This window comes from Bubalus kerabau, chromosome 12 (assembly GCF_029407905.1).
Source record: "Bubalus kerabau isolate K-KA32 ecotype Philippines breed swamp buffalo chromosome 12, PCC_UOA_SB_1v2, whole genome shotgun sequence".
NCBI lineage: Eukaryota > Metazoa > Chordata > Mammalia > Artiodactyla > Bovidae > Bubalus > Bubalus kerabau.
In genome coordinates, this window is record NC_073635.1 from 18,524,975 (window position 1) to 18,550,450 (window position 25,476).

General features: G+C 38.2%; 1 protein-coding gene across 1 annotated transcript in view; it reads right to left on the reverse strand.

The window, feature by feature from the left end:
• Positions 1-3,139: 3,139 nt before the first annotated feature.
• The window catches only part of SUCLA2 (succinate-CoA ligase ADP-forming subunit beta), a 44,821-nt gene continuing 22,484 nt past the window's right edge, over positions 3,140-25,476 (reverse strand). The window contains exons 5-11 of the mRNA XM_055542102.1: positions 21,309-21,437; positions 18,367-18,505; positions 10,058-10,219; positions 9,825-9,967; positions 8,238-8,358; positions 7,654-7,742; positions 3,140-4,070 (exon numbers count right to left, since the gene is read on the reverse strand). Of these exons, the coding sequence (XP_055398077.1) occupies positions 3,996-4,070; positions 7,654-7,742; positions 8,238-8,358; positions 9,825-9,967; positions 10,058-10,219; positions 18,367-18,505; positions 21,309-21,437 (858 nt within the window). The 3' untranslated portion in view covers positions 3,140-3,995. The remainder of the gene's footprint in view (positions 4,071-7,653; positions 7,743-8,237; positions 8,359-9,824; positions 9,968-10,057; positions 10,220-18,366; positions 18,506-21,308; positions 21,438-25,476) is intronic.

Here is a 25,476-nt window from a genome sequence, read left to right on the forward strand (position 1 = left end):
CTTTTAATTTCATGGCTGCAATCACCATCTGCAGTGATTTTGGAGCCCCAAAAAAATAGTCTGACACTGTTTCCACTGTTTCCCCATCTATTTCCCATGAAGTGATGGGACCAGATGCCATGACCTTCAGTTTCTGAATGTTGAGCTTCAGGCCAACTTTTAGATCCATATAATTGTAACTTAAAAGAATTCAAATATTAAGGTAGGTTTTCTTTCCACATGAAGCAAGTAGGGCTGTAGGAAACGAAGCCTCAAGACTGAGTAGAGACCATTCATGAGTATCACAGGCACATCGCACTTAACTATACTTGACTTCATTGTGTTTCACAGAGTCCATGATTTTTACAAGTTTAAGGTTTGTGGTACCCGTGCCTACGGGTGCCATTTTTCCAACAGCATTCGCTCCCTTAGCATCTCTGTGTCACATTATGGAATTCTCGCAATATGTCAAACTCTTTCATTTTTATTATATCTGTCTTAATGATCTGTGATCAGTGATCTTTGAAGTCACTAATATGACTCATGGAGGGCTCAGATAATGGTCTGTATTTTTTAGCAACAAAAATGTTATTTTTATTAATTTTTGATGTGGACCCTTTTTAAAGTCTTTATTGAATTTGTTACAATATTGCTTCTGTGTTATGTTTTGATTTTTTGGCCAGGAGGCATGTGGGGTCTTAGCTCCCCAGTTCAGTTCAGTCGCTCAGTCGTGTCCGACTCTTCGCAACCCCATGAACCTCAGCATGCCAGGCCTCCCTGTCCATCACCAACTCCCAGAGTCCACCCAAACTCATGTCCATTGAGTCAGCGATGCCATCCAGCCATCTCATCCTCTGTCCTCCCCTTCTCCTCCTGCCCTCAATCTTTCCCAGCATCAGGGTCTTTTCAAATGAGTCAGCTCTTCGCATCAGGTGGCCAAAGTATTGGAGTTTCAGATCAAACCCACACCCCCTGAAATGGAAGGTGAAGTATTAACCACTGGACCACCAGGGAAGTCCCTGCAGTAAAAGTTTTTTAAATGAAGGTATGTACGTTGGTTTTTAGACATAATGTTATTGCACACGTAAGACCACAGCATAAAAATATCTTGGGAAAACAAAAAATTAGTGACTCCCTTTATTGGATATTGGCTTTATTGCAGTATTCTAGAACCAAACCCACATTATCTCCAAGGTGTGCCTGTATGTGTACTTGGGGGATGAAGAAGGAGGGTGTATAAGTAGACACCAGTTATCTCCCCTCTCTCTTCTCCACAGAACTGACTTCTTTCCCCACCATTACATTATAATCATTCTTATCAAGATTAGTTATAGCCTGCCACTTCAATTCCACTAGTTTTTGTCCTGTTACCTGACTTCTCAGCTGTAACTATCAGTGTCCACCATTCAAGCAGGGTTTGAACATTAGCAGACAAGGCACTCTCCTCTCAGTGGTCCAAGCCTCAGAACTCTTCCAAGATCCTAGGTGCTGGCCGCACTCACCTTCTGTGATGGCCCACACTGTCTGTAGATGTGCTTCTCTCTGAATAAATCCACTTCTTACCTATCAAAAAAAAAAAAAAAAGATCCTATATGCTCATTACATCTCAGTCTGAGCAGCTATGGATCTCTGAACTCAGCATCCACGGTTTGCTTTCAGTACCCAGCACACATTGTGATTTAAAATATGTCAACAAACTCCTTGATATTTCCCTCTTCAAGAATGGAGATGAATTCCCTTCTTGTAGACTGAACTTAAGTGATTCTTTTTTTCTTAAGGTCTTTTTAAAAAAATATACTTATTTATTTAGCTGTGCTGGGTCTTGGTTGCAGCACCTGGAATCTGCTCTTTGTTGCGACATGCGAGATCTTTAGTTGCATGCAGCATGAAAACTTAGTTGTGACGTGTGGGATCTAGTTCCCTAACCCGGGATGGAACCTAGAGCCCCTGTGTTGGAAGCTCAGAGTCTTAGCCATTGACCACCAGGGAAATCTCTGGACTTACTGATTCATTTCTAATGGTGTGTCACAGAAGGGACAATGAGATGAGAACATAAATATCTGAGGTTAGAACACAAAAGGCAGGGCGACTTCCTTCTTGTTCCCTTGGATCACACGCTCAGGAGGCGGCCAGCTGCCCTGTCACAAGGACACTCAAGCAGCCCCGAAGACAGGCCGACACGGGGAGAAACGGAGGCCAACAGCCATGAGCTGGGGCCATCGTGAAAGCAGTCCTCAAACCTGCAAGGAAGTGCATCACCAGGACCACCACCCAGATAAACTACTTCCAAATTTCTGACACATACAAACTATGAGGTTAAAATTTTGTTATTTGAAAATCACTAGTTTGGGGATAATCTATTATGCAAGAATAGATAAGGAAAAACTAGTATTACCAGGGGCCTGTATTACATCCTCTCTGACATACCAAGCAGTCTTTAATTCCTGACTAGACCCAACCAAAACAAATGCCAGTATTTTCTGAGCTAATCACTGGCTGGCATTTTTTGGAATGATTTCTTTTTTTAATTAAAAGCTAAAGGCTTTGGACTTTTAATTATAACTATCACAATTCTAAATGGTTCAATGGCTCTGATTTAGTCTTTTAATGTACAGGCTGGGAAGACAGACCATATGATATAGGTGGTTTGAATGTATGTATATTTCATGTGTTCTCCCTATATAACTGCCCCCCTTCCTCTCTTTGCCTCTATCTCCCTCTCCCCACTAAGTAATTCTAGCAAGGATGAGAAAGGGGCTAAGGAAATTAAGGTACACTGAAATTTAGAAACTTGACCAGCTTATATAGCTAGTAAGTAGTTGAAGCAAGATTCAAACCATAGTCTACTTTCAAATTCTGTGCTCCCTCATTGTGCTATGCTGCCTCTCGTGTGTGTGTGATCACATTTCAAGAAATAGGTAGAAGTTCTCAAATTCACCAGTATGTTTACATACATAAGTCTACTCCTTGGCTGGTATTTCCTCCCATGGTACTTAACCTGTTAATAGTTAAATTATCAACTGTCCTATGCAATGAAGATGGACATCTACATAAACACACATACACACACATATATGAACTGGGACACAAAGGACAGTGTAGGCTTTTCTGGAGAAGAGTACCAGATGGCACACACATAAACAGTGGAATTCAAGTGAAATATCTTTAGATTGCTTTATTATATGCAAGTATCATTCCTAGTACATAATCTACAAATCAGTTCCTCAGAGGTATTTAGTGCAATGATAAACACATCACTTTTTACTGTGTTTACTTAAAAAGGGAAAAAAAATTAATCCAAATCACACTGGGAGATCTTTATTAATTTAAATTGACATTGTTAATTTTGTCTGCCAAGTCCTTAGTAAATATACCTTTACTTGATACAAACTTCCAGCTTCTCAATAACACAGGATCATCATGAGGACTAGCAGTTATCAAGAGTTTTGTAATGATTAAAACAATGTTCAAATAATTCATAAGTTACTTCACTGAAATACGTAAAAGAATATTCTGGGGAGTGTTTGAAAGATCTGCTTATAAATAGTGACTGATATACTTAGTTAAGTATTTGGTGCTGAAGATAAACACTTCTTATATAAAACATTGTTTTAATACATTGTTCTACTGATGAAACTAGTTTATTAGATATAATACACTAAAGAATAAAGCTTTATCTTCATATTTATTTTATTCATAAGACTCTTTATCAATGAAGAATGCTGTACCCAACAATAATAAACTGGCATACTGCAATAATAAACTGGCATATTCTGTAAAAGTGAAAAAGAAAGCTGCAACAGAACAAACTAGATAACTGCCTTACACATTCTTTATACAAACAGCCCCTTTTGAATAGAAATAAACGCGGACCAAACGCTTTTAGTTTTTATGCCCAGGTGGTAATTACAAAGCTTCACATGCTGAAGAGAAAAGGAACAATAGTAATACGGAACACAGTATTTTTAACAATTATAACACATTTAACTTCCTCAGTTGCCCACTGGATTCTCGGATCAGATTGGCAACTGAAATTTCACATCCACCTGGGCTTGCTTGGCTAAGGTCACGATCTCAGAGAGCTTCACAACCTGAAAGGAAAAGAAAACAATCTGTCTCTATTTTCACCAAAACATAGAATCAGAACAATTGGTCAATGCGAAATTAACTGCATCTGCAATCCTCTTCATTTAAAACATCTGGCTATTCTGACATTGGTATAAACCACTTCACAGTCTCAGAAGCATTTGCCACTCCGGCATGCATGCATGCTAGGTTGCTTCAGTCGTGTCCAATGGTTTGCGACCCTATGGACTGCAGCCTGCCAGGCTCCCCTATCTGTGGGATTCTCCAAGCAAGAATACTGGAGTGGGTTGCTGTGCCCTCCTCCAGGGGATCTTCCCAACCCAGGGATCGATCCCGTATCTCTTCCCTCTCCTGAGCTGACAGGAGGGTTCTTTACCACTAGTGCCACATGGGAAGCCCTTGCCACTCCTAGAAGGACAGTCAAATCTAACACTTCATAACCTGCATATTATAACCCACACTCGATTTTATTCACATATATAAAATCACAAGGTATTAAATAGATACATGTCTGATATATGTATATACCTCTTTTTCATTGCCCTATTTATATCTATCTTTATTTTTTTCCTCTTTTTAAATTGAATTTTAGTTGATTTACAATGTTGTGTTAGTTTCAGGTACACAGCAAAGTGATTCAGTTATTCATATATAGATTCTTTTCCAGATTCTTTTCCCTTATAGATATTGACTATAGTTCCCTGTGCTATACAGTAGGTCCTTGCTGATTATCTATTTTATATATAATAGTGGATATATGTTAATCCCAAACTCTTAATTTATTCCCCTCCCCCTCCCTTTCACCTTCGGTAATCCTACGCTTGTTTCCTATGTCTGTGTCAGTTTCTCTTTTGTAAGTAAGTTCATTCATGACATATTTTAAACTCTACATGTAAGTGGTATCATATGGTATTTGTCTTTCTCTGACTTACTTCACTTAGTATGATGATCTCTAGGTCCATCCATGTTGCTGCAAATGGCATTATTTTATTCTTTTTTATGGCTGAGTAGTATTCAATTGAATGTGTGTGTGTGTGTGTGTGTGTGTGTGTGTATATATATATATACACATACACATATATATATACACTGCATTGTCTTTATCCATTCATGTGTTGATGGACATTTAGGTTGCTTCCATGTCTTGGCTATTGTAAATTTGCTCTATGAATACAGAGGTGCATTTATCTTTTCCAATTACAGTTTTCTGCAGATATATCCAAGAGTAGGACTGCTGAATCATATGGTAGTTCTATTTTTAGTTTTTTGAGGAACCTCCATACTGTTTTCCATAGTGATTTCACCAATTTACATTCCCACCAAAAAACTGTAGGACATTTCCCTTCTCTCCACACCTTCTTCATCATTTGTTATTTATAGACTTTTTAGTGATGGCCATTCTGACTGGTGTGAGGTAATACCTCATTGTAGTTTTGCATTTCTCTAATAATTAGCGATGTTGAGCATTTTTTCATGTGCACGGCAGCCATCAATCTGTATGTTTTCTTTGGAGAAATGTCTATTTACATCTGCTGCCCTTAACTATCAGAGAAGGCAATGGCACCCCACTCCAGTACTCTTGCCTGGAAAACCCCATGGGCAGAGGAGTCTGGTGGGCTGCAGCCCATGGGGTCACGAAGAGTCAGACACGACTGAGTGACTTCACTTTCACTTTTCACTTTCATGCATTGGAGAAGGAAATGGCACCCCACTCCAGTGTTCTTGCCTGGAGAATCCCAGGGACGGGGGAGCCTGGTGGCTGCCGTCTCTGGGGTCGCACAGAGTCGGAAACGACTGAAGTGACTTGGCAGCAGCAGCAGCAGCCCTTAACTATCTTTGACGATAGAAACAGTGACTGTCTTGGCTGGATAATACACAACGCAAAGCACATCTAAATAAAAGTTTGGGGAATTCCCTGGTGGTCCAGTGGTTAGGACTTATAGTTTTCACTGCCAGGGCCCAAGTTCAATCCCTGGTCAGAGAACTAAGATTTTGCAAGCCACATAGTATGGCCATAAATAAATAAATAAAAGCTGATTTTAAAAATATGTATATAATCCTAGAATGTTGGGATAGGAGCTTGAATCTAGAAGTTACTATTTTACTTTCTGTCAGTAAGTTAACAATTATCAACCTGAATTCCAATGTTCTCTCTATAAATCTATCTGAGAATATTCAGCTGGTACCATATAAAATATACAAATTAAACATATCTAAAACCAAACAACAAATTTAGCTTCTCTCCTCTCCAGCAGAATAGTTAAGAGAAGGTTTTAAAGTTAGACACCTTGAGTTCAGGTCCCACTCTGATGTTTACAACATGTGATCCTGAATAAGATTAATGTATCGAGCTTTTGTTTCTTCATCTATAAAAGTGGATATTATATCACCAAACTTATATTAAGTCAGGTAATAGTGGAAGGGGAAAAAAAGGCTTAGCATTGCATGCATAATAAATTATAAATGGTAGCAATTGCTAATATTATCACCATATTATTAATTCTGTCATGACTTCCATAACCTCTTATTCACTAGAAAAACACTACAGATACAACTTAAATCAACTGTTCACTTTTATCTTTCACAGTCTATTTGATCAAGCTCCTACTGACTCTTATCCTTTCTTTCCATGTCCAAAAAGCTTTTCCTAATTCAGGCTCTCACTGCAAACAAGCATATTTTCAGAGAAAAGTTCTAACCTATTCATTCCCTTCACCTCACCTCACATCTAATTACTGAACTAGCCAGACTCCTACTATCCCTCAAGCCTATAGATTGAATTACCAGTTTACAGGAAGTATAGGAGCAAAGGAACATGTTAACGCATTACTGACCAGGGGATTTTTTGCAGAAACTAACGCCTGTGGCCAGCAATATGTTATGTAAGTTAATACTGAAACATTCCAGTGAATAGTGCTCAGGTAACAATGTATTAACACACCTCTGGTCAATAAATTGTTAAATGACACCCCATAGATAAAATCATTAAAATCCAGACTACAGGAGACACTACTAGCCCATCAGCCTGTTTCGTTTTCAACAAATGAACTTAAAAAGGGGGGTGGGGGATGGGCAAGGGGGACTCTATAAGGAGAAATTTAGTGATATATTAACCAATTGCAAGCACAGATTTATTTTGAGCCTAAATCTAACAAAGATTATAGGCAAAATATATTTAAGAAAATCAGAGATGTTTCAACACTGACTCGATTCTTTTTCATAAAATATAAACATAATACCACTATCCCATCTAAAATGACAATAATTCCTTTATATCATCAATACTTTTATCTTTTATAGGTACATGATGGTATGTATGAAATGATACAGTATCTGGGATTTGCTTCAAAATAATCATGGGCAATGGAAGGAAGTAGGTAAAAATTAGATGAGACAAGGTTGGGCATGAGTTGGTAACTCTTTAGGATGTTGGGATATGGGATATGATAGGTATATGGGATTCAATACTCCTAGTATTTAAGTGAAACACTAATTATTAGCAGTATTAGCTGTTCACTTTAGAATCTAAGTGCCTATAAACCTTTCAGACACTGCAAATTTTTCCTTAGATCAACATAACCCATTTACCATTTTAGCAGCTTCGTCCAAGTCATCACAAGCAAGGATTTTAAGTCCACTGTCCGCTATCAGTGCCTTAGCATCATCAACTCGTGTACCTGGAAATGATTTATGCAAATATAAAGGTGCTTTAAATACATACACAAAATCATTTAAAATGTTTGCCACAATATACCACAAATATAAAATTTCAACCAACTTCTGTCATTTAATACAAATGCTTCTAAACCAAAGAAAATACTGTAAAAACCTGGAGCCATCTTGCAAAATACTTTGCCTTATCACATTAATGGTAATTCAGACAAGTCAGAATTCAAGACAAAGCATACCAAATAATGTATCAACTTATACCAAACAAAACTATCAACAATTTTGTCCCAATGTTAAGATTTTTTTTTTAACTCACATTTAAAAAATTCTCTATTATACACTCTCATTTTAAAAATATAGCTATTCAAAACTAAATTTAAATAAACCCCTTGGAATTAATGAACTTTTAATAATGATCTTTTAAAAGTTTAAATAAAAGTTTAATTATGAACTTTTAACTTTTAGAGTTAGTGAAACAATTACAAGATACCTTTTACACTCACCTTGTAACCGTACCACAATAGGTATTTTAATTTCCAAATCCTTTACTGCCATGACTATACCCTGTGCAATAACGTCACACCGCATGATTCCTCCAAAAATGTTGACCAAAATAGATAGTACCTGTCAATAAAATGTTTTGGGAGATTAAAATTTTAAAGGAATGACTCTTTTTCCTTCCTTCTCAGGAGCACACTCTGGGCCTTGTGTGTGTGCTCAGTCACTTCACTGGTGTCTAACTCTCTGCAACCCTAGGACGACAGCCCACCAGATCCTCCGTCTGTGGGATTCTCCTAACAGGAATACTGGAGTAGGCAGCCGTGCCCTCCTCCAGGGCATCTTCCCCACCCAGAGACTGAACCTGCATCTCCTGTGTCTTCTGCATCACAGGCAGATTCTCTACCGCTGAGCCACTGGGGAAGCCCTACCTGTGCCTTATAGAAGTTAACCCCACAGAAACATTTTCAGACCAAACAGCCATACTCTGCATGCAGCTCTCACCACTGAAGTCTGGCAGTCCACCACCCACCAAAATTTCCTTCCCCTCGTTGGGTAATTTCAACACCTAGTTCATAGTTTCTTCTCTCCTGTTCCATATTAACAAGACCTCCCTCCCGATTCCGTTTACTTGCTTCCTATTAAGCAGAGCCATTACCCCAGGCCATGTGGTAAGACAACATTATATGCAAGATCTCCAGCTTAGTCCTTACTACCGTCTCTTCATTCTTCCCCATCAACTCTACCACTTTCCACAAACACGAGGTCCCCCAAAGCACTCAACAAGTGTGACCACTCCTGAATACATACCACATCCAAACCTCAGGGCTTATCTGGGTCAGCATTCTCTCATCATCACAGTCAGGCCATGCTGATTCTCCCAGTTTATCAGCCCTGTCTTCTGTTCTTCTATAGCACTACATTCAATTCATTAGCCTCAACACACTATAAAAGGCCTTGAAGGAAAAAACCATGTGTTCCTAAATCCAAGCCCAGTGTCCAAAACAAAGGGACATATGTATACAGCTACTTCAATGCTATCCACATTGTCACCCCGGGCTCCTGGCCTGCTTCTAACTCCAATGCCCCAGCACAGGAACTCTTCATGTGCTTTTCTCCATTCTTGCACACAGGCCTAAAAAGCCATGCTTAGAAATAGAATATGAACTCACATTATTGGGATTCCCTGGTGGCTCAGACAAGTAGTCAACAGTTAGGTAATTAAATAATGCTCTGCTTTTAGAGTTTTTGCCAAAGGAAGCTATAGGAATATAGTTCCAATAAAATTTATTTTAAAAATAATAATTATAAAACAAAAGAAACAAAGCATATTTTGTATCTCATTTTAGTTTAATGCTTTTTATAAAGTTGAATATGGCAAATAAGTCCACAGACTCAAAGGGAAAGAGCAATAAAATAAAAAATTGTATTAAACAATTCTAGAATCTAACACCAAGAAAAAATACAGAGCACCATCAATAACAAATATTTATTAATGACCTATGTATGCTCAACAAGTAAAACTATGTACTCTACTAATTAATCAAGTTACTTCTTACCATTCAAATCTAAAACATAGGTTCTGCCCTTACCTTTTTATCTGAAGTGATAAGTTTAAACGCTTCTGTTACTTGATGGACTGTGGCACCACCACCAACATCAAGAAAGTTGGCTGGAGTCCCTCCATGGAGTTTTATTATATCCATTGTAGCCATAGCCAAACCAGCACCATTCACTACCAAGAGAGGAAAATGATTTGTGTAAGCGACAAACATAAAGAAAATAAGATTAACCAATCCAACTCTAACACAAGAACACGTGGTACCTAGACAGCCGATATTTCCGTCAAGGCCAATGTAGTTGAGATCTGCCTTAGCTGCATCTTTGTCCCTTTCATCTTCCTGGGTCCAGTCCTGCAGGTCAAAGATTTTCTTCTGACGATAAGCTGAATTAGAATCAAAATTGATCTTTGCATCCATACACAGCACTTTAAAGGAAAAAAAGAAAGCGATTTTAATTTCAAGATAGACCAAAAAAAAAAACTATACAATAATCAAATGTTTTTTTACTTTAGGGGAAAAACACATTTGGTTACTTACTGAAAGTATTTCAACTCATGTTCACAACTGATTCAAACTATCTCCTGAATAAGAATATGTGAGAATTTAAAACTGTCCCATCAAAGTTACTGCTTCTACATCTGTCCTAAGCAACTGATAAAGAAGAAAGAAAAACCTCAGAAGCATTTAATGTTCTTTTTAATTACCAAGAAACAGCAGTCCATGCTCTTAGCTAGTTCCATTGCTTGGGTTCTGGGTCCCAACTCAAGGGCACTGCCACAGCAATTCTGCTTTTCCAGCACCATAAATTCCACTCCATTTTTCCATGGGCTAAATTAAACTGGCTTGCAAAAAAAGCTATCCTTTCCCCCACCTAATAAAAAGAAAGAAGAAACTCTTTTACCCGCTACCTCCCCGCTTACTCTCCTCTTCCTATACAGCATTATTCACAGAAAAAGTTATCTGTTTAAACCTGGGGTCAGCAAACTATGGCCCGTGGGCCAGACTCAGCCTGTGCTGGTTTTTTAATGGCCTGTGAGCTAACAAAGGGTTTTACATTTTTATGAATAAAAAGTTATCAAGAAGAAAAAAGGGTAAATGAAGAAGGAGAAAAACAGCAGCAACTGAGACTATACATGGCCCATAAAGCCTGAAATACTTATTATCTGCCAATACCTGCGCTTAACTCACTGTACCAAGTTTTCCTCCTGCCATTCTCTTTTAAATTCACTCTCATCAGGCTTTTACCTGCAGCACTCTACCAAAATGGTCCTTACGAAGGCTAATTCTCTGACTTCATCTTTCAGTATTTTATCCCTTCCTTGCTCCAATCTAACTACAACATTCTCCTTACTCCTAAACAGACAGAGGTGAAAAGAATCAAGCAGTTTCAGCTGCTGCCCAAAACAAGAGACAAAGTTTGGAGTCAGCCAAGTTAACTAACAACAACAAAAGCCAACCATTCTTTCAGAGGAAGACAGAATTCAGCCTCCCAAAATGTCCATATAAAAATTCCTAGATCTCTTAAGAAACAGGAAAATGTAACAAATGGTAAAAAGGAAAAGCAGTCAAAAGAAACAAAACCCAAGATGACTCAAATTTTAAATTATCAGAGAACTGTGAAGTTAAACATGTTTAAAAAGACTTAAAGGAAAATATGTTCGTAATAAAGCACTAGGTAAGAAATATCAGCAGATAATAAAACTATGAAACGAAACATATTGAAAATCTAAACTGCAAAGTACAGTATGTGAAATCACTGGTGAATGATAATATATATGTTTCTTAGACTGTAATGCTTCAGATCCCTTGTATTTTCATAATCACTTACAAATTTATAAATTGTGGCATATCTATATATGACAGGATTACAAACATTAAAGTAAATGTTTTAGAAGAATATTTCAGTAAACACAAAAAGTGCTCAAGATACGCCCCCCCAAAAATCTGCATATAACTTTATAGTCAGCCCTCCATATCTGTAGCTTTGCATCCACAGACTCAACCAACTACAGACTGTGTAATACTGTTGTACATAGTTACTGGAAAAAAAGAAATCTGCATATAAGTGGACCCTCACAGTTCAAATGCCAAGTTTTTCAATGATCAACTGTGTATCTATTTTTTAAAAATGAGGATTACATGGATTACATTACTAAGGAACCAATCCTTAGTAGGCTTCCGAGGCATACAGACTCAAAATCAAGACAGGTTCACTCAGTTGAGGGTGATTCTCCAATAAAAACAACCTGGGGTGAAATACCTAGGAAGCACATTTCCTAGGCCTGAGCTCTGTAACAGTCAGTAGGATCAGCCACTGACAACTCTGCTACCTATGCAAGGGTGTGTGTAATACCAGTAAACAGAGCCCACACTCAATTCATAGTGTTCAAAAGAGGGAAAGCTTTTAAGAGATGTACATATTCGGTTTTTCACCCCTATAAATCACAAATGCCAAATTAATTGCCAAAATCACTGCTAAGTCACTTCAGTCATGTCCAACTCTGTGCGACCCCATAGACAGCAGCCACCAGACTCCCCCGTCCCTGGGATTCTCCAGGCAAGAACACTGGAGTGGGTTGCCATTTCCTTCTCCAATGCATGAAAGTGAAAAGTGAAAGTGAAGACGCTCAGTCGTGTCCGACTCTTCACGACCCCATGGACTGCAGCCTTCCAGGCTCCTCCATCCATGGGATTTTCCAGGCAAAAGTACTAGAGTGGGGTGCCATTACTAGGCCAAAATTAATTTGCTGCTCACAGATTTCTCTCAACTGATTTGAAGTCCACAAGTAAAATAATCACCCGGCATCCTGGTGAGACTAAAATCAATCCACTCTCCTTTATTCAGCTTTCACTGAGTTTCTGCCACATGCTGTGCTGTGCTTAGTCACTTAGTCATGTCCACTCTGCAACCCCATGGACTGTAACCCACTGGGTTCCTTTGTCCATGTGGATTTTCCAGGCATGAATACCAGAGTGGGTTGTCATGCCCTCCTTCAGGGAATCTTTCCAACCCAGGGATTGAACCCAGGTCTCTCCACATTATAGGCAGATTCTTTATTGTCTGAGCCACCAGGGAAGGCTGAGTTTCTGCCATGACCCTTCATAAAATGAAGTACATGGTTCTGAGAAATAACTGTGCCTGAGATCACTGTTCCTGGCAGTGGCAATGGCCTGGGTTTGTTTGTTTGTTTTTTCTTTTTTTCCAAATTTGGTAATGGAGGGTCAAAGTTGTGATAAACTTATATGTATTATTAACCTGTTGTACAGCATTAGAATTGAGGCCCATAAGAGATCTGAAATTCAAATAATGCAACTTCTGAGACTACAGAAAATATTCCTATGGGAAAAAAAAATCCAAACTGCCCTGGCTGAAAGAATTTAAACTGTATCTAGAATTCACAACCTCTTGTTCAATGAAAATAGTCAAGAAATTAGTAAGAACATTAATTTCTTTGAATTTCTAACTCAGATAAAAGAATCTGACTTGGGACTTCAGTTCTCTAGGTCCTTTGGACTTTATCACATTTGTGTCTTTATGTCTCAGGTGTGTCTTTATGCAGTTTACTATTAAAGTATTTCAGAGAATTTTAATGCTATATAATCTAATCTCACCCATGAACTTCTGATACTCCATTAGATGACTGGACATAATCTGGAGTCAGAAACAGAAAAATTTCCAGAATTAAGCCTAACACCTTCTTAAACGGCTGACACTGGTATACTGTTCTGACCCATTTTGGAAATTTCTGGAGGTAAAAATTCAAACTACCTATAAGGGTGCCCATAACATCCAAAGGAACAACGGCTGGCACTGGAATGACAGCCTCAAAAGTAGAACAAGACTATGCAAACAGATAGCTAATCTCTCTCCCTCAAAACTTCCACATCCACCCTGATAGATCACAGGCTTGATGGCTGAGCTCAGTGGGTAAAGAAAATACTGTGGAATATTTGGGAGCAGCTGAGCAAATCCCCGACTCTGGATGTTTCCTTTCACATCCAAAGGGCTCACTTAGTGTAACATCTGTCTCGTCACTGTCTCTTTACTTACTTCTTCCCAGAGGAAGGGAAGTAAATTAACTGTCAAGTTAATCTAGATATTATAAAACCAGACATGCATAATTTATTTTTTTTATTTTTTTTTTTTTTTACATGGATGAGTAATTATGATTTAATTATCTCATTTATCAAATAAACCAGGACAGAAATCTCTAATAACTAGATGAACAATCTCCTCAAAATAAAGAATTATCAGCAATCATACAGGTAAATAGTATTTTTCCTTGGTTCCAAGTCCAGTTTCCATAGTTTATTAACAGACTCTCTGGAATTCAGTCTCTGAAGAATTAAGTTCATTTCTCATCTGTGGAGAGAAAACAGGCTTCTAGGTCTACTAGTGGGAAAGTTAAGGTGGCAGTAATCTTTCCATGACATTCTTTTCCATCCCTTCCCCTCCTCTTTTCAATCTCACTCAAACTACAAAAGAACCAGAGACATTAGCAAGCGACATAAACAAGTGAAGATTCTTCTTGACTCCAGCTCTGCACGTGTCACCACACCAGAGCTAACCTACTGAGACCACACCGCTGCCTGCTCTGATCTCCTCCAAGTGTCTGTAATTCATCTAGGCAACGGAAGCAAAGCACTTGAGCCCAGTTATAATTTTTCACTAGAAACGAAATGCTGACACTGACCTGAGTCGGTGCAGTTTAGTGCTGTGCTCATTATCCCACACTGGTCATTCAAAATGCTTCACACCAGGAGAGGGCAGGAAAATTTGGGAGAATGGCATTGAAACATGTAAAATATCATGTATGAAACGAGCTGCCAGTCCAGGTTCGATGCACGATACTGGATGCTTGGGGCTGGTGCACTGGGATGACCCAGAGGGATGGAATGGGGAGGGAGGAGGGAGGAGGGTTCAGGATGGGGAGACATGCATAATTTAGCTCAAACTTTCTTCCTTTTGGGAGTAAGCTTCCCACAGGGAACAAGCATTTCCAACTGCTATTAACAAGGCATAGCCTATCCCTGAAAGGACTGCCCTGTTAAAGCCTCATATGTGAATAGATTTATTAAGTCTGTCTAATTGTAATTTAGCTGTCAGATCCATTTTAATTAGAACTCAGGCAGGGAAGACGGGTAGTCACTGGAAGATCTCTCAGAAATCCCAACGATAACAATGGTATGACAAGCTATTTAAGCAATTCTATTCAAATACATATGTATATTTTAATATTACCCTATGTTTTCAGAGCATTACTAGGAAAGTAAGTCTACAGTCTACAAGCTTGCCCTTAAAATTATTCAAACAATTAAACCAGTACAAATTAACAGGTATACTTCAATTCTATGCAGCAGATATGTTCCAAAAGAACAGTGCACAAAGGAAATAATTCCAAATTTAGTCAATCAAAATGTCCTTAAACTACTATTTTAAGGAATACTATGATAATTTCCCCAAATGTATATACTACCTTGTCATATGGTAACTTAGTACAAAAGGAGATAATATTTCCTATTTTTTTAAATATTACTTTCAAAACTCAATACGTACCTCATAAATAAAACATGTCAATCTGTAGATGTTTAGAACTACCCAGAGTACACTGATCCGAAGCCTCCATTCAAAATACATAAAAGAAGGTACTATGAGAAATGTAGATGCGTTAACAGAGCCTGAGCTTGAACTCGTCTGTAAAATAAACCCTTCTCCTCTCCATTCCCACTGCCTCTGTTGCCTTCTGTTTGGACTACTACTAAGCTTCTTAGCCTAAAAGACTGCTGTTGCTGTTTAGTCATGCAACCCCATGGATTTTAGCCTGTCAGGCTCCTCTGTCCATGTAATTTCCCAGGCAAGAATACTGGAGTGTATTGCCATTTCCTTCTCCAGGGGATCTTTCTGACCGAGAAATTGAACCTGGCCTCATTGGCTCAATGGTAAAAAATCTGCCTGCCAATGCAGAAGACTCAGGAGATGCGAGTTCAATCCCTTGGTCAAGAAGATCCCCTGGAGAAGGAAATGGCAACCCACTCCAGTATTCTTGCCTTGGAAATTCCATGGACAGGAGAGCCTGGTAGGGGGCTACAGTCCATAGGGTCACAAAGAATTGGACTGAGCACACAGCACACATATTCTCCTGTACTGGTAGGCAGATTCTTTACCACTGAGCCACCAGGGAAGTCCCAGACTAAAAGATTACCCTAACAGCTAATCCCTTACTTCTCCAATACTGCTGATAGACTACTCTCTACCCAAAATATCCCTGTCATACAACTGTGTCATATCTAAGAGTACAAATTCTGCAGTGGACTATCTGGATTCATAGTCCAGCTCTACCATTAGCCATGTGTCCCTGGGTAAGTCACTTAAACCTCTTGATAACTCAGTTTCCTACCCTATAAAGTAAGGATAGTAATAGGACCTACCCTCACAGAACTGTTATAAACATCTAATGAACTACAGGGTTTATATTTGAAAAGCTCTTACAACAGTGCCTGGCACAAAGTATTTGCTATGTTTTTGTTTATGGAGGGAAAATATTTTAAAAAAAGAAAAAACTTTACTGTAGGAAACCAAAGTATACTTAAAATGTCTCTTTTGTACGATCAAAATTCAAAACTATGTACTATGAAAGAAGAAACTGAAAACAAACCCAAACATGGGAGGGAGACAAGCTGAAACACAGTAGAGATATTTTTCAGACTAAGGAAAACAAATATAATGACAGAATTAAAATCAACAAATGAAGAACAAAATCAAAAGTCTCTGTATAGCAGCAATAAGCAGTAAGAAAATACAATGGCAGAAAAAATCCTATTCAAAATAGCAACAAAAAATATATTTCTACAAATATATCTAAAAAGAAATACCTTCCAAAAGATGCCTTATTTTAAAAAATATAAATGGAAAAAAACTGTATTTCTAGTTGCAAAACCTGACTTCTAGAAATATGTCAATTTTTCCCCAGCAATTTATAGGGATGATACAATTCCAATACAATTCCAGCATGATTGGTTTTGAAACATGAAAAAAAGATTCTAAAGGTTGCCTAGCAATAGGAATTAGTAATTTGACATCCAAGTACCAAATGCAGGACTAAAGGCTTTAAGGAAGCTGAGGATTTCTAAACCGCATCAAAGTTTAGACTTGCACAGTGCACATGCACACGCGCCCGGGGCAACACTGGCTCGATTCCTTGGTGAGTGTTACTCGCTTTCATACAATTTTCACTGCATTTCTTAAAATTTGTCCTTGACCCACAACAGGTCAAGTAATGCCAATCTAAAAGAATAAATAGGTTAAGAACTGCCTCCCTAAAAAAAAAAAAAGGAAAAAAAAAAAGTTTTATACAGATTAATTCTCCTACACAATTAAAATTTCATTTTTAAAATGTGTTTCAGCCCTCACTCTTTAAAAAATTTAATTAATTTTAGTTTTATAAACTACCTCTATAATCACAAGAGAATTTACTCCTTTGTCTTTACACTACCTTATAAATGACCACCTAAAAATTGATATCTACGATAACAGAACTCATTGGAAGTACAAAAGTTAAAGGGTTCTACAAATGCTTAAGGAGATTAGAAATGTCCAAAGAAATGTGAAACAAAATCTAACAAATCACAGTAAAAGAAGCAATTAATGTGAAATACCAAGAAAAACTTAGGCTACAATAAAGCAGCTTATATTTTTAGAATATCTGTACAGGGAAGGGATGATAATTCAAAATCTGACTTACCTTTTAAACACATATAAAAGGAAAGCTGTCAAAGTGATAAGCTAATCTTTTTTCCCTAATATTAAAAGGATTCCAGTATCAAAATGGACGGCGGAGCCTGGTAGGCTGCAGTCCATGGGGTCGGTAAAAGTCGGACACGACTGAGCAATTTCACTTTCACTTTTCACATTCATGCATTGGAGAAGGAAATGGCAACCCACTCCAGTGTTCCTGCCTGGAGAATCCCAGGGACGGGGGAGCCTGGTGGGCTGCCGTCTCTGGGGTCGCACAGAGTCGGACACGACTGAAGCGACTTAGCAGCAGCAGCAGCAGTATCAAAATATACTCTTTGTACAAAAACAATCATGTCTCTAAAGTCTGAAACCTGGGGACATTAAAATGGCTAATTATCCCAAACTGTAACTATCCACTACCGTGCTAAATACTCTAACAAAACACTCCCCAGCAGAACTTTTTGCAAGAATGAAATTGTTCTGTGTGTGTGCTAATGCACTAATCACATGGGGCTACAGAGCACCTGAAACGTAACCAGTGCAGCTGAGAAAACAGTTTAACCTTATACCATTTCAATTCATTTTAACTGCCACATGTGACTGCTAGCTGCCATACAGTACAGCTTTAATCCCTCTGTGTGTAAATATATAAAGTGTTTGTTTAATGTGTCTCTTTGTTCACATTCACTCTTTTCAAACGTTCCCATTCACTCTTTTCATTATAAAACAAGTTTCTACATAGCAATGAGTTCACTTCCTTATGAGTTCAATTCCTCAGTGAAGCATATGATAGGGGCTAAATAGATAATCAATGTCTGATGAAAGAAGATACTTTACCAGCTCCATCTGAATCCTCTACCATTGGATTTATTTCTACCATGGTTGCATCGTATTTCAGAAAAAGGTCATAAAGCTTGATCATGTTTTCTGCTGCAGAATCCACAATACTGGCTGGAAATCCCATCTTCTGTGCAAGCTGAAAGCAATATGTTTCTTTGTTACAGGAATGCTGCATAACATTCAATCAACATTAAATTGTTGCAAATAGATAACCTTGTAGTTTATCATTTAAATAATAAGCATGAATCATTTATGATCAAATATTAATCACTATTACCAATAAATGGTTAAACAAAACTATGCAAAATCCTCACCAAGCAGGTAGTATGCCCATTTTACAAAGAAAGAGATTCCAAGAGGTCAAATGACTTGCCATTCACCTCAATTTCTGTTCTCGTGTTTATCCCATACCCTCCATACTGCCACTGAGTCTTATAGCCAACCTAAACTGAAAAAAGAGGCTTATATTTTATTAAAACTACATATAAAAGGTAGACTACTAATCCCACTGGTCTAAAAACAATGGCCAAAATACTAACCCTATTTTACCTTTTAGGTAATTTATGAAGAGTGTCTACATTCAGTAAAATGACTAGTAAAATGAGTATCATCCTATTCATTCAAAAATCTACTGCTGCTGCTGCTAAGTCGCGTCAGTCACGTCCAACTCTGTGTGACCCCACAGACGGCAGCCCACCAGGCTCCCCCGTCCCTGGGATTCTCCAGGCAAGAACACTGGAGTGGGGTGCCATTTCTTTCTCCAATACATGAAAGTGAAAAGTGAAAGTGAAGTCGCTCAGTCATGTTCAACTCTTCGCGACCCCATGGACTGCAGCCCACCAGGCTCCTCCATCCATGGGATTTTCTAGGCAAGAGTACTGAGCACCTAATAAATGCTAGATTCAAAAGATATCTTAAACTTCCCTGGTACCTCGGCTAGTAAAGAATCCACCTGCAATATGGGAGACCTGGGTTCGATCCCTGAATTGGGAAGATCCCCTGGAGAAGGGAAAGATTACCCACTCCAGTATTATGGCCTGGAGAATTCCATGGACTATATATAGTCCATGGGGTCACAAAGAGTCAGACATGACTGAGCGACTTTCACTTTCAAGCTTCCAATCTAGTATAAGAGTTCACAGTCTTGAGCAACAATTTCTTGCTAAATATACCTGAAGAGCTTTTTAAAAAATACATACACCAAGGTCTCAACCCAGAGGCTATCGTTCACAAGTTCTACAGGCGATCAAAAATCTATAATTTTTTAAAGTTTTATAAGCAATTTTGAACCTACAGAAGAAGCTACATGTATGGAAGTTACATGTCTCTTTTTTTAATCGTAACTGCCACAGCTGCTCAGGAACCCTCTGGAGGAGTTTTCTCCTGTTTTCCAATTGTTATCTAATACTACAATACATTTAACTTTTAATAATAGAAAATATTAAATTCTTTGAAAGTGAATGTGATTTCTGCAAGAAGTCAAATGCAAACAATTAAATACAAATAAAGTGGATGATCTAATTGAGAAATGCCATTTGGGGTTAAGACATTTCAAAAAAAAAGAATAAGAAGAATTAAAAGTACCATTTCATTTAGAAAGATTTCAGAGGTCACAATCTACTGTTTTAAATTTAAACATCTGAGAATTGCAAAAGAATTCTGATCAGCCCAGTATGACATCAGTTTGTCTCGCATTATACTGAGTAGTATTTCTGTTCATCCATCACTCAAAAAGCTACAAACTTAGTACATTATTCCTTCAAATATTGTTGTAAATCAAGTGTTTTCTCTCTCATCTAAATTCAAGACTCTAGTTACCACTCTCATATAACTATCTAATGAGTCAAATCTCTGTCCCCTTTAAACATTTATACCACTCACTTGCCTAAATGACTTGCTTCACGCTTTATCAGGGAGGTCTCTGTATCAGTCAAAATTCCTGCTCTACTGTACTTCAATACCATTAGCTTCGTTTGACAGTTTCCTGATAAGAGATGTTAATTTAATTCAAACTTTAATACTCAAACTTCTTTTTAAGATGGGTCACTTATTTTTTATATATAAACAATTTAATAGCAATATTACTAACATTACCAAGCAACTCTCACACACCATAATTAACTTCATACTTAAGTTTTTGTCTTGGAGAGCTCTTTTTGAGGGGGGAATGTAATGAGAGGCAGAGGCACACAAGAAGGATGGTATAGAAAACTAGTGAAATTGCAGGCAAAATGTATTGTGCATGTGAATACACTGAGAGAAAGCCCACAGCTTTAATCAGAATCTTTAAAGCACCCATTAAGACCCCCAAAATAAAATCACTGATCTATCATATGGGTATATGAGACAGTGTCCCTACCATTCCATACAGTGTTTAGGAAATAAAGGGGGGACAGGAACATATTAAATGCCACCATGCAGATGTAAAATCCAGAGTATGAAAAACAAAGTATCACTCCAGATTCTTCAACAAATGAAAGAAAATGGATGAAGAAAGTGAAGAAAAGGAAACCTATAAGCTATTAACAGAAGAAGACCTATGAGACCTATTAACCAACTGCAATGAAGGAACTTATGTGGATCCCAACTCAAACAGATTCTAAAAGAAAAAAAAAAACATGAGACAACTAGGGAACTGGAATGACTGGGTAAGTGAAGATACTGATTTTACTAGGTATGGCTATGGTACGTATAGTGGCTCTTTTAAAAGAATCCTTATCTTTTAAAAATACATATTAAAATGTTTATGGAGGATATGAAGTAAAATGCTGTAGATACTTCTAAAAAGTTTCCATTTCAAACAAGATTTAACATACCTAACACTCAAAAAAAAATGTTTTCAGAAGTTTTATCAAGCACTTCACTTACATAAAGTTAATTCTCTTTAAGTGTTGCAATAATCCAATTAAAAGCTAGAAATGTTTCAAAACACAACATACCCGGACAGCTTGTTCCTTTTTGATGCCTTCTACGATATCGATAGGCTCTTTAACTATGGCCTCAGGAGTCTCAGCAGCAACATCTTCAATGTTGACACCACCGTGAGAACTTCCTATTAATACAGGACCCTAGCAGGAAGGGAAACAGAAAAAACATCTAGATTTTATTTTGGACCCATCAATAAAATCTTAAAATCTATTCATGCATACTATTAAACTTATACATCTGTCACTTCCCACTATTTTTAAACCCCCTTGAGAATTTATCCTTGCATCTCCTACAGTGTTCTTCTAAACATTCAACTGAAATAATGGAAAAGGAGGAGGAAGACCAGTGAGGGGAAAAGGATTAAAAATATACACAAAATGTATACCAAACAATATAAATATATACGTATATGTGAAATATAACCTCTACATTTCTCACAAGAACTGAAGGGACATTAAAGTATTGTTTAAAGAACATTTAAAAAAATAATAGAAACACTTAACTGATACTTAAAAGGGAAAATCTAATGAACAAACGTTCAGATTTATAATCTCTAGGCTACTGGAGGTCAGTGAAAAAGAAAGCTGCTTCTACTGCTGCTAAGTTGCTTCAGTCATGTCCGACTCTGTGCGACCCCATAGACAGCAGCCCACCAGGCTCCACCATCCCTGGGATTCTCCAAGCAAGAACACTGGAGTGGGTTGCCATTTCCTTCTCCAATGCATGAAAGTGAAAAGTGAAAGTGAAGTCACTCAGCCGTGTCCATCTCTTCACAACCGCATGGACTGTAGCCTACCAGGCTCCTCTGTCCATGGTATTTTCCAGGCAAGAGTACTCGAGTGGGTTGCCATTGCCTTCTCTGAAAAAGAAAGCTATCTACCTTCAAAGAGCTCCAGCTATTATCATGAATATAATGAGACATAAATACAACCAATTAAGTTAACTTTTAAGTCTCCTAAGCATCACTACGAACAAAGCTAGTGGAGGTGATGGAATTCCAGTTGAGCTATTTCAAATCCTGAAAGATGATGCCGTGAAAGTGCTGCACTCAATATGCCAGCAAATTTGGAAAACTCAGCAGTGACCACAGGACTGGAAAAGGTCAGTTTGCATTCCAATCCCAAAGAAAGGCAATGCCAAAGAATGCTCAAACTACCGCACAATTGCACTCATCTCACACGCTAGTAAAGTAATGCTCAAAATTCTCCAAGCCAGGCTTCAGCAATACGTGAACTGTGAACTTCCAGATGTTCAAGCTGGTTTTAGAAAAGGCAGAGGAACCAGAGATCAAATTGCCAACATCTGCTGGATCATGGAAAAAGCAAGAGAGTTCCAGAAAAACATCTATTTCTGCTTTATTGACTATGCCAAAGCCTTTGACTGTGTGGATCACAATAAACTGTGGAAAATTCTGAAAGAGATGGGAATACCAGACCACCTGACCTGCCTCTTGAGAAATCTGTATGCAGGTCAGGAAGCAACCGTTAGAACTGGACATGGAACAACAGACTGGTTCCAAATAGGAAAAGGAGTACATCAAGGCTGTATACTGTCACCCTGTTTATTTAACTTATATGCAGAGTACATCATGAGAAATGCTGGACTGGAAGAAGCACAAGCTGGAATCAAGATTGCCGGGAGAAATATCAATAACCTCAGATATGCAGATGACACCACCCTTATGGCAGAAAGTGAAGAGGAACTAAGAAGCCTCTTGATGAAAGTAAAAGTGGAGAGTGAAAAAGTTGGCTTAAAGCTCAACATTCAGAAAGCTAAGATCATGGCATCCGGTCCCATCACTTCATGGGAAATAGATGGGGAAACAGTGGAAACAGTGTCAGACTTTATTTTTTGGGCTCCAAAATCACTGCAGATGGTGATTGTAGCCATGAAATTAAAAGACGCTTACTCCTTGGAAGGAAAGTTATGACCAATCTAGATAGCATATTCAAAAGCAGAGACATTACTTTGCCAACAAAGGTCTGTCTAGTCAAGGCTATGGTTTTTCCTGTGGTCATGTATGGATGTGAGAGGTGGACTGTGAAGAAGGCTGAGTGCCGAAGAATTGATGCTTTTGAACTGTGGTGTTGGAGAAGACTCTTGAGAGTCCCTTGGACTGCAAAGAGATCCAACCAGTCTATTCTGAAGGAGATCAGCCCTGGGATTTCTTCAGAAGGAATGATGCTAAAGCTGAAACTCCAGTACTTTGGCCACCTCATGCGAAGAGTTGACTCATTGGAAAAGACTCTGATGCTGGGAGGGATTGGGGGCAGGAGGAGAAGGGGACGACAGAGGATGAGATGGCTGGATGGCATCACTGACTCGATGGACATGAGTCTGAGTGAACTCCAGGAGTTGGTGATGGACAGGGAGGCCTGGCGTGCTGTGATTCATGGGGTCGCAAAGAGTCGGGCACGACTGAGCGACTGAACTGAACTGAAGATCAGTTAAGGAAAAAACCTTGAAGCAAAATTATCTAATAGATTTGCCAATCTATGCACAAAACTGGAAATAATCTTAATATGCAAAAATAGGAAGCAGTAAAAACATTCTACTGAAGATTATTTAATGCTTCTGGAAAGGAAAATGATTCAGTAGTATAATATGGAGAAAAAAAGGTACAAAACCCTTGATTCTATACTCAATTTTTTTTTTAACATAAAGTGTGTTTAAATGTGCACCCTCCCACTATTCACAGACACAGAAAAAAGATAAGAAGTAAAACATTAAATAAGACTTCTATTATTTTATTTTGTTGTGTCACTATTTGGCGACTGAGCAACAACATTTTCTGGAAAAAAAAAAAAAAAACTTCTACAGTGAATATACGATTCTTAATTCAGGAAAGAAAAAAAAAAACCTAAAGACTAATTTCACTCTTCTACCCCAGCATCTAAATGTTTTAGTAACAAATTCATTTCAAGATATAAAGTAAAGAAATAATATTATTGAGTTGGCCAAAATCTTCATCCGGTTTTTTAAGTAAAAATAAAAGCCACATTTCGGAGAAGGCAATGGTACCCACTCCAGTACTCTTGCCTGGAAAATCCCATGGATGGAGGAGCCTGGTGGGCTACAGTCCATGGGGTCACGAAGAGTCAGACACGACTGAGTGACTTCACTTTCACTTTTCACTTTCTTGCATTGGAGAAGGAAGTGGCAACCCACTCCAGTGTTCTTGCCTGGAGAATCCCAGGGACGGCAGAGCCTGGTGGGCTGCCGTCTATGGGGTCACACAGAGTCGGACACGACTGATGCGACTTAGCAGCAGCAGCAGCAAAAGGCACATTTGATCTCTATCAACTTCAACTGGTCTACTCGACCGAGCAGCATTGTCCAATGAAAAATATCCAGCACAAAACTTCACAAACCAATTCTGACAAATTCACTCAGTCACAGCACCTTATGCATACACTGCACAAATCTTTTTTGTGTATTTCAGTTGCATTTTTACTTTCTTGAAACAATAAAACATAATATGCCAAAAACACTGCTTTTTTCTTCCATCTTCAATATTAAAATGGCTATACAAAAATTCACCAATTGTGATGTGTCTTTTTTTTTTTAAAGCTCACTGATCTGACAGCTGTCACAACACAAATCTAACAAAAGTGTTTCAAATGAAATTAAAAACAACTAAGCACTACTATAGCTGTCTTAATGGTAAAAACTGAATGAACCTTTTGGCCAAACCAAAATATTCAGTACTGTTTGGAGAACAATACAGTGTTTCAAATCCTCAAAATACAGCAATAGCCAAAGAGATGAGGCTGGGAGTATTTATTTATTTTTTTTTTTTAAGAGAGTTATTATACTTAGGCAAAAAAAGATTTTTAAAAAGTATCAGTCTTCAAGGAAAAAAAACTGTGTGGTAGAGGAATAAGGGTGGGTGGAAGATTTATACTTCCCTGTACATCTTTGTACCTTTTAAATGTAATATTACGTGACTAGATTTCAATATTGTTGTTACTGTTCAGTGGCTAAGTTGTGTCCAACTCTTTGCGACCCCATGGACTGTAGCATGCCAGGCTTCCCTGTTTTCACTATCTCCAGGAGGCTGCTCAAGCTCATGTCTACTGAGTTGATGATGCCATCCAACAATCCTATTCCTTGTCATCCCCTTCTCCTCATGCCCTCAATCTTATCCAGCATCAAGGTCTTTTCCAATAAATCGGTTCA